The sequence below is a fragment of the Triturus cristatus genome, chromosome 12 (genome assembly GCF_964204655.1).
Source record: "Triturus cristatus chromosome 12, aTriCri1.1, whole genome shotgun sequence".
Taxonomy (NCBI): Eukaryota; Metazoa; Chordata; class Amphibia; order Caudata; family Salamandridae; genus Triturus; species Triturus cristatus.
The window spans coordinates 3219348-3232210 of record NC_140595.1 but is presented as its reverse complement, the minus strand read 5'-3'; the positions used below and the strand labels follow the sequence as shown (position 1 = coordinate 3232210).

At 53.0% G+C, this 12863-nt stretch overlaps 1 protein-coding gene across 1 annotated transcript in view; it reads left to right on the top strand.

Moving 5' to 3' along the window:
- Positions 1 to 12863, top strand: part of APC2 (APC regulator of Wnt signaling pathway 2) — a 185614-nt gene that overhangs the window by 118086 nt on the left and 54665 nt on the right. Inside the window, exons 9-11 of the mRNA XM_085639194.1 lie at positions 1631 to 1708; positions 7324 to 7750; positions 11028 to 11123. Of these exons, the coding sequence (XP_085495320.1) occupies positions 1631 to 1708; positions 7324 to 7750; positions 11028 to 11123 (601 nt within the window). The remainder of the gene's footprint in view (positions 1 to 1630; positions 1709 to 7323; positions 7751 to 11027; positions 11124 to 12863) is intronic.

Here is a 12863-nt window from a genome sequence, read left to right as displayed (position 1 = left end):
GGCTTTTAAAAACCCTACTATAAAAAATATACAGTCCTCTTTCAATAATTGCAGGTACAGAAGTGCCGGATGAGCCTGTCTAAAATTCATTCTTTTTAAAATAGGAACCAGAAAGCGTTTACGAGGAATTTCATATAATTTACATAAAAACAGGAAGTGTAGCGTATCCTGCAGAGACTGTCCGTCGCAGCCCCAGGGCGCTAGCTCTTGACCTCTATTAAAACCCTTGGGTCTGGCGAGCAAAAGGTGAAAAAGGTTCAACCGCAACCTGGTTAACAGAAATTTCTCATGTGTGGACAAAGACCCCATGAGGTAGGGTTCCGTCATGGGGGTTGTTTTAAGCATTATATACGTCCGCACGCTAGGTTTCAACACCTCCTTGGCTTCCCTTTCCATATTCCTTAGTGACAAAAAGGCTAATTTGGTCGAATCCGAATCCTTCTTTGTAATAACATCAGGGTTGGCAAATAGGTCCCCCCGCCCTAACCCATCAAAGCTTTTTTTAATATATCTCAGCCACAGAATACGAGCCGAGTTGTCCAGAGACATGCATTCTCTTAGGATCAGGTGGGTGAGAGAAAGATCTTTATTTAACCAACATTGTAGCCAAAAAATCAGGGGTCGCAGAGCAAGTGCGTCACTTAAATAGGGAACCCCCAGTTCCTCGTGGACCGCTAAATTAGATGTGCCACGGAGAACACATAGTAAGCGTTTCAAAAAATCATTTTCCGCTATCTGTAAGGTCTCTGCAACACTGCTTCTCTCTGTGCACTGGCTCTCTCTTTCAATGCTGTCTCTGTGCACTGGCTCTCTCTTTCAATGCTGTCTCTGTGCATTGGCTCACTCTTTGACTGCTTGTCTCTGTGCACTGGCTCTCTCTTTCAATGCTGTCTCTGTGCACTGGCTCTCTCTTGCAATGCTGTCTCTGTGCACTGGCTCACTCTTTGACTGCTTGTCTCTGTGCACTGGCTCTCTCTTTCAATGCTGTCTCTGTGCACTGGCTCACTCTTTGACTGCTTGTCTCTGTGCACTGGCTCTCTCTTTCAATGCTGTCTCTGTGCACTGCCTCACTCTTTGACTGCTTTTCTCTGTGCACTGGCTATCTCTCTCACTGCTGTCTCTGTGCACTGACTCACTCTGAATGCTGAATGCTGTCTCACCGTGCACAGGCTCACTCTTTGACTGCTTCTCTCTGTGCACAGGCTCACTATTTAACTGCTTCTCTCTGTGCACAGGCTCACTCTTTGACTGCTTCTCTCTGAGTTCTGTCTCTCTCTCTCACTGCTTCTCTCTGTGCACAGGCTCACTCTTTGACTGCTTCTCTCTGAGTTCTGTCTCTCTCTCTCACTGCTTCTCTCTGTGCACTGGCTCACTCTTTGCCTGCTTCTCCCTGTGCACTGGCTCCCTCTTTCACTGCTTCTCTCTGTGCACTGGTTCTCTCTTTGCCTGCTTCTCTCTGTGCACAGGCTCACTCTTTCATTGCTGTCTCTGTGCACAGGCTCACTCTTTGACGTCTTCTCTCTGTGCACTGGCTCACTCTGAATGCTGTTTCTGTTCACTGGCTCACTCTTTGACTGCTGTCTCTGTGCATTGGCTCACTCTTTGACTGCTTCTGTCTGTGCCTCTGCAGGAGTGTGGGAAGCAAGAGGATGGAAGTCCTGGGGGTAGACCCCGCCCATCAGAAAGCAGCAGCACCCCCACCAACAAGGTAAATGTATTAAATGAAGAGAGAGGGGGAGTGTGCACACCAATCAGAGGTCTATAAAGAGACTGCAAGAGAAAGAAGGGCTATAAAGAGACTGCAAGAGAAAGACGCGGGGAGAGGGAGACGCAGAGAGAGAAAAGGGGAGGTGAGTGAGAGAATGAAAGACAGTCAAAGAGTAGAGTAAGGAGGAGTGTGTGGTAATGACAGGGACAAAGATAGTTGGAGAGATTGAAAAAGAGACACACAGGAGGATGTGCTGTGTTCCAGCCTGTCCTCAGGGGCAGCTCTCAGTGTCATTGGGTGGATGTGTTCCAGCCTGTCCTCAGTGGCAGGTCTCAGTGTCATTGGGTGGATGTGTTTCAGCCTGTCCTCAGGGGCAGCTCTCAGTGTCATTGGGTGGATGTGTTCCAGCCTGTCCTCAGGGGCAGCTCCTAGTGTCATTGTGTGGATGTGTTCCAGCCTGTCCTCAGGGGCAGCTCTCAGTGTCATTGGGTGGATGTCTCTGTCTCCATGGGTGTGCACGCAAGCACTCCAAGCCTCACAGGCATGCGGACGCGAGCGTCCCATCCATGCCTCTATGAAACCACATGGTACAATGCTCTCATTACGGGTCTTCTGTCAAGATATTTGAGGTCCTTCCTGACAACTCATACCCTGTGCTACCTTCAGCAGGCACATCTGAACACTCTCTGGACTGAACAAGGTATCGGTGACAGAAATGTCATGCTCTTTGTCTAAGGGTTGAGAAAAAGACTGGGCAAGGTATCTGGTCAAAAGACATCTCATGCTCTTGGTTTGACAAGGAATCGGGTCCAAGGACATCTCATGTGCCTCACCTGAGTTAGGACTTCAGGCTGGATGCGATATGAGGTCCAGGGATTTCTAGTTCTGTTCGTTTGAGTTTCAGTAAAAGGGTTGGATGAACTCTGTGAACTATCCTGCTCCATCTAGAGAGGCCTTGAGGATGTCCCACTTGACCGAGGTTGATCTCAGCGGATTGTTATATCCAGGTTTGTGGCCATCCCCGTGGAGACGGGAGCACCTCAGTCATGCCTCATATGCCACTTCCAATTCTGCAGACTGGGGTAAGGACTCCATGATCCATGAGTGGGGCTTTTCCTGTCTTGTGAAGAACACTCGTGAGCAGTGGCAGCAACAACCGGGCCCTCCTCACTGTATGTTCCTTCAAAACATACCCTGTTGAAGGAGCATTGAACAGTTCAATCACAGCTGCTTGGCCATCACTGGCACTTCAGGAAGAGTTTACTGAGTCCTCAGCTCGAGAGTAAACCCTGGCTATATGTGGAGGTTATGACTCTTCCCCAAGGACATTCTTTGGGGATGAACCCCAATATTCCCAGATGGTCGTTTCTCCTGTATTCCAGCGCTTTGAGACCCTCACCGGTGATTTGCCACGCTTTACAAATCCCTGATTGATTGATTGAAACTCCTGCATCCTCTGGAGAAGGGAACGGTGATTTCCAGATGTAAATGTTTCTGAGTGGGCCTCAGAAGGGCTGTTGACAGAGCTCTTCTGTCCTGAACCCGTCTTGTGGATGGGGGTTGATGGACTGGTGGCCTTACCGCGTTTTTGCCATAGTAACTTAAATAACTTAGTATATTAGCCCCACTAATTTCCAGTCCTGTCTGCTTTCTGTAGTTGCCTGAATGCCCAATAGGTTTAAATCTGTTTTAAGGGGCACGTAAGGTAGCAAACATCACGCTAACTTGCAATTTCAAAATGTCTCTTCAATAGACATGACATGCCCATCACTACTGACAATGCTTCCGCCTCTCCTGCAGAATCTTAGGGGCACGGGGAAAAGGGCTAAGAAAGAAAACAAAGATAATCTCCCATGATACCTGCAACCATGTGAGCATATCACATGGAAGCTTTTAAGACAAGCCATTCTTGGAGTGTTTGGCCAAAGATCTGAGGGCTCCCACGCCCCTCTCTTAGCCTCCAGAAAGTCTCAGGACGCGGCTTGGCACCCGCCACCACTCTCGCCTTTAAAGGATATCAAATCGGGGCTGCCAGGTTTAAGTGTAGAAGATCTTTTGTGATTATTTGCGGCTCTGGCAGCCTCTAGCGGTTTCCTTCCAAGGCCTTGTAAGTTTAGCCCCCAAGCCCCATCAATACCTTAAGTTCTGCTGCCTTTTCCAGCACATGATGTTTTAGGAAGCAGGGTACTAGAGCTACCAATCTTCCTTCTGGAGGGGCAGGGGGTATCCTGTCACTCTAATCCGAGCTGTTATCAATTCTTTCTATCTCCAATTTCATTGTTGATAAAACTGTTTTTGAATTATTATTAAAGGTTTTCTACGGACTTAACACAGCCTGACTTGCCCATCTCTGGGTCTCAAGTATTGTACGGCTTTCCAACTTTATTGTAACTCTCTGTCGCTGCTAGCTGTGTTGATAGGGCTTTCAAGCATCACTTCATTTTGAACATTCCTGTCATCGACACTGGTCACTGACAGGCTTCAAGTTCTCAAGGTGTCCATAATTAGAGCTTCTCCCTGGGTCAGCTTGGCCTCCGTAGGGTCAGCTCTGCCTCCCTAGTGTCAGCTCTGCCTCCCTAGTGTCAGCTCGGCCCCCCTAGGGTCAGCTCGGCCTCCCTAGGGTCAGCTAGGCCTCCCTAGGGTCAGCTCGGCCTCCCTAGCACCATCTTGGCCTCCCTTGGTCTGCTTGGTCTCCCTGGGGTCAGCTTGGCCTTCCTAGGGTGAGCTCAGCCTTCCTTGGGTCAGCTCGGCCTCCATTGGGTGAGCTCGGCATCCCTAGGATCAGCTCGGCCTTCTTGGGTGAGCTCGGCCTCCCTTGGGTCAGCTCGGCCTTCTTGGGTCAGCTCGGCCTCCCTTGGGTCAGCTCAGCCTTCCTAGGGTCAGCTCGGCCTTCTTGGGTCTGCTAGACCTCCCTAGGGTCAGCTCGGCCTCCCTAGGGTCAGCTTGGCCTCCCTTGGGTCAGTCCGGCCTTCTTGGGTCAGCTCGGCCTTCCTAGGGTCAGCTCGGCCTTCTTGGGTCTGCTCGGCCTTCTTGGGTCTGCTCGGCCTCCCTAGGGTCAGCTCGGCCTCCCTTGGGTCAGCTCGGCCCCCCTTGGGTCAGCTCGGCCTTCCTAGGGTCAGCTCGGCCTCCATTGGGTGAGCTCGGCATCCCTAGGGTCAGCTCGGCCTTCTTGGGTCAGCTCGGCCTCCCTTGGGTCAGCTTGGCCTTCTTGGGTCAGCTCGGCCTCCCTTGGGTCAGCTCAGCCTTCCTAGGGTCAGCTCGGCCTTCTTGGGTCTGCTAGACCTCCCTAGGGTCAGCTCGGCCTCCCTAGGGTCAGCTCAGCCTTCTTGGGGCAGCTCGGCCTTCTTGGGTCAGCTTGGCCTCCCTTGGGTCAGTCCGGCCTTCTTGGTCAGCTCGGCCTTTCTAGGGTCAGCTCGGCCTTCTTGGGTCTGCTCGGCCTTCTTGGGTCTGCTCGGCCTCCCTAGGGTCAGCTCGGCCTCCCTTGGGTCAGCTCGGCCCCCCTTGGGTCAGCTCGGCCTTGCTAGGGTCAGCTCAGCCTTCTTGGGTCTGCTCAGCCTCCCTAGGGTCAGCTCGGCCACCCTAGGGTCAACTCGGCCTCCCTAGGGTCAGCATGTCCTTCTCGGGTCAGCTCAGCCTCCCTGGGTCTGCTCGGCCTTCTTGGGTCAGCTCGGCCTCCTTGGGTCAGCTCAGCCTCCCTGGTTCATCTTGGCCTCCTTGGGTCAGCTCGACCTCCCTGGGTCAGCTCGGCCTCCTTGGGTCATCTCGGCCTCCCCAGGGTCAGCTTTGCCTTCCTGGGTCAGCTCGGCCTTCTTGGGTCTGCTCGGCTTGGGTCTGCTCGGCCTTCTTGGGTCAGCTCGGCCTCCTTGGGTCAGCTCAGCCTCCCTGGTTCATCTTGGCCTCCTTGGGTCAGCTCGACCTCCCTGGGTCAGCTCGGCCTTCTTGGGTCTGCTCAGCCTCCCCAGGGTCAGCTTGGCATCCCTAGGTCAGCTCGGCCTCCTTGGGTCATCTCGGCCTCCCCAGGGTCAGCTTTGCCTCCCTGGGTCAGCTCGGCCTTCTTGGGTCTGCTCGGCTTGGGTCTGCTCGGCCTTCTTGGGTCTGCTCGGCCTTCCTAGGGTCAGCTCGGCCTCACTAAGGTCTGATTCCACACCTATTGTTTCCATCTGGGTTCTTGGAGCGGGGGGGAGGGGGGGGGGGGCGCTGCCTCAAAAAACCCTGTTTCCATCTCAGGCTCTTTGGCCTTTGGCCTTTAGGCAGCATCGTTCGCTTCATATCTGTAGAACCACCTTTAGTGTTACTCTACTCACAAGGGGTGAAATCTGCCAAGGAATGCCAGGTTCTCTCGTTTCTTGGAGCATCTGCGATCATTCGCCAAGAACAGTCAGACGGCAACCACCCCCTGACTGTGTCCTGTACTTCCTCTTAGGCGGCAGCTTGACACACCTCTCCTTGACACCCGGGGCGGTCCACGGTGGATGTTACATCAGAGAAGATTCTCTGCGGGAATCACAGGGCACAATGTCGAAGGCTGCATCCCCACTCTGGACACTATGGGACAGGAAGGTACCCGACTCTTCCTCAGACTTTTCAAATGTTGTTCAGTGGCTCTGCTCGCTCCATGGTCCCCATCGGCACCACCTTGTTGTCATTGGTTTGGGAGCTGGGCTCTCGAGCCTTGTTGTTTCTTGCTGTGGGGAAGCAATCTGAGATGGCAAACTTTTCCTTAAAGAAGGCCACACTATCCTAGCGATAGGACCCCCTTCCCCTGGGCTTGACAATGCCTGCTTTGGGCAGCAACTCAGTGAGAGAGATGGAACAAGTGCCCACCCATGTGCCTGGATGACCGTTAGTGTCTTTAGCGCTTAACAAATGCCACCGTAATGTAATGAAATGTCCTGAGTGATTACTATCTGTCCTCACAGGTGCTTCAAGATGCTTAGTGTGTCCTCAGAGTTGCCACGAGTACCTAGCCCTTCCCCCATTTACACCCTGAGAGGTTCTTGGTATTCCTAGGGATGTCCTGAGAGGCTGTATCTGTAATCATGAATGCCCAGGGTGTCTATTCCTGTTTCCAGGGATGCACAGAGTGGATAGACCGACCCACAATATCAGTCCTGTAAGTCCGGAGTCGTTGCATCTGTTACCAGCAATGTGCTGAGTAGCTGTGCCTGTCCCAATGAATGCCCTGAATGTCTGTTCCTTTCCTAGGTGATCTCCTGGGTAGTCATGGTTGTCGCCTGTGATGTCCTGGGTAGTCATGGTTGTCTCGTGTGATGCCTGGGTAGTCATGGTTGTCACCTGTGAGGTCCTGGGTAGTCATGTTTGTCGCCTGAGATGCCTGGGTAGTCATGGTTGTCCCCTGTGATGTCCTGGGTAGTCATGTTTGTCGCCTGTGATGTCCTGGGTAGTCATGATTGTCTCGTGTGATGTCCTCGGTAGTCATGGTTGTCGCCTGTGATGTCCTTGGTAGTCATGTTTGTCGCCTGTGGTGACCTGGGTAGTCATGGTTGTCTCCGGGAATGCCATGAGAGGATGTGCCTGACCCCGGGCATGTCCTTCAGGTTGTGCCTGTCCCAGGAATGCTCTGAGATACCTCATCTGCCCTCTCTGCTTCCTAGGTGGAGGTGGTGTTCTGGCTCCTATCTATGTTGGCCACCAGAGACAAGGATGAGATGGCACGCACACTGCTCGCCATGTCTAGCTCCCAGGACAGCTGTCAGGCCATGCGCAAGTCTGGCTGCCTTCCACTCCTCATTCAGATCCTGCACGATGCAGACCGCGACGCTGGAAGTCTGGAAGCCCTTGGTTCGGCAGGGCCAGCCGCGGACCGAGGCAGTAGTGGTGGCAGTAAAGATGCCCGCATGCATGCCAACGCAGCCCTACACAACATCATCTTTTCACAGCCTGATGAAGGCCAGGCCAAGAGGGAGATGCGTGTCCTGCACGTCCTGGAGCAGATCCGCTCCTACTCCGAGACCTGCTGGGATTGGCTAGAGGCCCAGGAGAAGCAGCGCGGAGCAGGGAGACGGCCAGAAGGCAGTACTGGTGAGTACTGCCCACAAGGAGGAGGGGAAAGGGGAGTGGGCAGGACTGGTGAGTACAACCCATGAGAAGGAGGGAAGACAACAGAGGGCCGTACTGGGGAGTACGGCCACAAGGAACAGAAAAGGGGCTAGACGGAAGCACAGGTGCAGACCACTCACAAGGAGGGGGGAAAAGACTAGATAGTAGGACTGGTGCTTGCCTCCCAAGAGGAGGAGGGAATAAATGAGATGGCAGAGCTGGTGAGTACAGCCCACAGGGAGGAGGAAGAAGGTCAGAGAGCAGGACTGATGAGTACTTCCAACGAGGATGAGAGAAGAGGCCAGAGGGAAGAACTGCTGAGTACTGACCATGAGATGGAGGGAAGATGACACAGGACCATATTGGGGAACACCGCCATGAAGAGGAAAAGGGCGAGAGGGTAGGGCTAGTGAGGATACTCACGAGGAGTAGGGAAGAGACCAGAGGGCGAGGCTGAGGAGTAAGAGCCACAAGGAGCAGGGAAGAGGTCAGAGGGCGGGATGGAGGAGGAAGAGTCACAAGGAGCAGGGAAGAGGTCAGAGGGCGGGACGGAGGAGTAAGAGCCACAAGGAGCAGGGAAGAGGTCAGAGGGCGGGTCTGAGGAGTAAGAGCCACAAGGAGCGGGGAAGAGGTCAGAGGGCGGGACTGAGGAGTAAGAGCCACAAGGAGCAGGAGAGAGGTCAGAGGGCGGGACTGAGAAGTAAGAGCCACAAGGAGCAGGAGAGAGGTCAGAGGGCGGGACTGAGAAGTAAGAGTCACAAGGAGCAGGAGAGAGGTCAGAGGGCGGGACTGAGGAGTAAGAGCCACAAGGAGCAGGAGAGAGGTCAGAGGGCGGGACTGAGGAGTAAGGGCTGCAGGGAAGAGGTCAGAGGGCGGGACTGAGGAGTAAGGGCCGCAGGGAAGAGGTCAGAGGGCGGGACTGAGGAGTAATTCACACAATGAGGAGGAAGGGGCCGGGTGGTAGTATTGGTAAATACCATCCGCAAAGAGGAAGGAAGAGGGCAGGGGGCATTATTGGTGAGTACCAGCTGTAAGACTAAGTGATGCGACTTAGAGTAAGATAGTTTAATTCCACCAATGGGCAGCAGTATGAAGGAGGTCAGGAGAGCACCTCCTGCAGGTCAACTTTTCACCTACAAATCATTGTTTTCAGGTGTGTTATTCTAATCAGTTCAACTGAAGCACAGAAGGACTACAACACCCAGAATGCATTAGGTGATCACACGTTGTTCAGGATTGACACAGTGTCAATAATGACCTGTAAGAAGGTGGTCACCGTAAGAGCCAGCCCATGATTAGGACTGCTGTGTTTAGCTCTGGCATAGCAGCACAGTGCAGGGCAGAGAAGGGGACGCTGCTTAACGGAGAGGTTTTATGTAGAGGAAAGAACAGTGTTGTACAGAGGCTGGAAGGGGTGTAGGAGAGAGGAAGGGCGGTTCTGGGGGCTGGGGTGTTGTACAGAGGGTAGAAGGGGAGTTGGATAGAGGAAGGAAGGATTATTGTACAGAGGAAGGAAGGGGCCCTAGAGAGAGGAAGAACAGGTGTTGGGCAGAGGAAGGACAGGGTGTAGAAGAGAGGAAAGAAGGATGGGGTGTTGTACAGAGGAAGGAATAGGTGATGGATGAAGGAAGGGGTGTTGAGCAGAGTAAGGAAGGGTGTTGAGTAGAGGAAGGAAGGATGTTGAGTAGAGAAAGGAAGGGTGTTGAGTAGGGGAAGGAATTGTGTTGAGTAGGGGAAGGAAGGGGTGTTGAGTAGGGGAAGGAAGGGGTGTTGAGTAGAGGAAGGAAGGGTGTTGAGTAGAGAAAGGAAGGGTGTTGAGTAGGGGAAGGAAGGGGTGTTGAGTAGGGGAAGGAAGGGTGTTGAGTAGGGGAAGGAAGGGTGTTGAGTAGGGGAAGGAAGGGGTGTTGAGTAGGGGAAGGAAGGGTGTTGAGTAGGGGAAGGAAGGGTGTTGAGTAGGGGAAGGAAGGGGTGTTGAGTTGAGGAAGGAAGGGTGTTGAGTAGAGGAAGGAAGGGTGTTGAGTAGGGGAAGGAAGGGGTGTTGAGTAGAGGAAGGAAGGGGTGTAGAAGAGAGGAAAGAAGGATGGGGTGTTGTACCGAGGATGGAAGGACCATTTGACAGAGTTAGGAATGGGTGGGTTGAGGAAGGAAGAGTTGTTGGATAGAGGAAGAAAAGTTGTTAGCGAAATGAAGGAAATGGTTTTGGAGAGGGGAAAGAAGCAGTGTTGGATAGAGGAAGTAATGGGTAGTGGAGAGAGGTAGGAAGGGGTGTTGGGGAGAGAGGAAGGAAGGGGTGTTGGAGAAAGGAAGGAAAGGGTATTGTAGAGAGAGGAAGGAAGGAAGGGGCATTGGAGAGAGGAAGGAAGGGGTGTTGGAGAGACTAAGGAAGGGATGTTGGGGAGAGAGGAAGGAAGGGGTGTTGGGGAGAGAGGAAGGAAGGGGTGTTGGATAGGGGAAGGAAGCAGTGCTGGAGAGGGTAAGGAAGGGGTGTTGGAGAGAGGAAGGAAGGGGTGTTGGAGAGAGGAAGGAAGGGGTGTTGGAGAGAGGAAGGAAGGGGTGTTGGAGAGAAGAAGGAAGGGGTTTTGGGGAGAGAGGAAGGAAGGGGTGTTGGATGGAGGAAGGAAGGGGTGTTGGAGAGAGGATGGAAGGGGCGGGGGCTTTGGAGAGAGGAAGGAAGCAATGTTGGAGAGAGGAAATAAGAGGTGTTGGAGAGAGAGGAAGGAAGGGGTGTTGGATAGGGGAAGGAACCAGTGTTGGAGAGAGTAAGGAAGGGGTGTTGGAGAGAAGAAGGAAGGGGGTGTTGGGGAGAGAGGAAGGAAGGGGTGTTGGAGGGAGGATGGAAGGGGCGATGCGTTGGAGAGAGGAAGGAAGCAATGTTGGAGAGAGGAAATAAGAGGTGTTGGAGAGAGAGGAAGGAAGGGGTGTTGGATAGGGGAAGGAACCAGTGTTGGAGAGAGTAAGGAAGGGGTGTTGGATGGAGGAAGGAAGGGGTGTTGGAGAGAAGAAGGAAGGGGTGTTGGGGAGAGAGGAAGGAAGGGGTGTTGGATGGAGGAAGGAAGGGGTGTTGGAGAGAGGATGGAAGGGGCGGGGGCTTTGGAGAGAGGAAGGAAGGGGTGTTGGATAGGGGAAGGAAGCAGTGTTGGAGAGAGTAAGGAAGGGGTGTTGGATAGAGGAAGGAAGGGGTGTTGGAGAGAGGAAGGAGGGGGTATTGCATAGAGGTTCTGGGAGGTCTGATGGGATATATTCCTCTTTTCCACTCCAGTGCCAGTTTCCATCGAGCCCCAGATCTGCCAGGCCACGTGCGCTGTCATGAAGTTATCTTTTGATGAAGAGTACCGGAGGGCAATGAACGAGTTAGGTACGTACCGTGCTACTGGATAATAATGGGCAAGCAATGACTACTACAGGCCAGTACTGAGTAAGCAAGGATAGAATGGGCCTACCCTGAGCTGGTAATGACTACTACAGGCCAGAGGTGAGATAGCAAGGATACTATGGGTCTACCCTGAGCGAGTGAAGAGTACTACAGGGCTGTCCTAAAGGAACAATGAGTACTAGAGACCAATGCTGAATGGGGCCAGTTCTACATGCTTGTCTTGAGTTAGCAGTGAGTACTACAGTCCACAGTGAGTACTGAATACTGAAGACTACAGGCCTGCCCTGTCAGAGCATCGAATACAACATACCTGTCTTGAGTAGGCCATGAGTACTACATGTCAGTACCGAAGCAGCAGTGAATGCTGTAGACCTAGTTTGTTTTGACAGTGAGTACTACTGGCCTTTCCTGAGAGACCTGCGAGTACAGCAGTGCATCCTAGGTGAGCTGTGAATACTACAGGCCAGTCCTCAATGAGTAGTGAGTACTCCTTGCCTGCCCTGTGCGAGCAATGAATATTCTGATGGATGCATCTGCCTGTGGATTCCTCACCTTTTGTATTACCCCCCCTTTCTCCTCAGCTCTCTCACATCAACGAGGACGTCACAATGGAACGGCTCCGTGCGCGACTCCGCATGACATCATCGGAGCCATATAAAAATCTCCTCAGCACGCTGACAGCCGTTCCCTTTTTTCCGCACCATTGACGTGTAACGGTTTTTCCCAGGGCTCTCAATTTCTGGGAGTGTCTTTGTTGCCAGTCGTAGTGTCTTTGTAGAATCGACTATGGCCGCTCAGAGAAAATCTGGTTTCAGGCCATGCAGGGAATGTGGGGGCCAGATGTCTATCACTGACCCTTATGAAGACTGTTTATGGTGTCTCTCTTCGGACCAGGATGTTAAGGAGTGTTCATCATGCAGGTGCATGAATCCCAAAGCGCTGAAAGAGAGGGAGGCCAAACTATTCATGGCCAAGGTCAAGAAGCAAAAAAGGGGTGGCAGAAGGTCGAGGTCCGGTTCCAAGTCACCGACTCCGCATCCTTCAAGGTCGACGAAGAAGCACAAGAAAAAGTGACGCCATAGGTCTTGCATTGTTTGTCGAAGGATGTGATGCCAAAGTCGGTGTCCCCAGTTCCCAGGCATCATCGGAAGGATGAAATCTCTACATCTCATTCTCCTGAGGTGACTCCGGCCCCATCTCTAGCACCATGAGCGGTGACTCCACCGGCTCCAAGAGAAGCAACGCCTCCACAGTTTTCTCAAGCCAACCACTCCACCTCTGGCTCCAGGGTCTCTGGCACCGCAGCCAGAACAAAATGTGTTGCCACCTCGAGCAGCATCAGAGACTGTAGTGCCGAATCCAGTGTATCCTACCTTCCCTACTCCAGGGACAGATCCGTCACATTTTTTAAATGCGATGTGCGGCTTGTTCGCCAGAGCGGCAGACCCTACTAGTGCACCTGTTGGCCCCATGGGTATGCTGGCATTTTCCCTGGGAGGTTTCCCACCTCATTTCCCTCAGGCAGCTCTTAAGCCTTTTATGCCGATGGCTCCAAGGAGTTATTTTCGACGCCGGTACAACCTCTGGGGGAGCGAGTGCCACTGGATGGATTTACTCCGGCGCTGTCTGGTTCTGAACCGGCGCTGACTCGACCGGCGTTGACTACTGTTCTGGTATATCTCCCTTTGACGCCGATCCCGAAGTCTCCGGCGCCACGTTTAG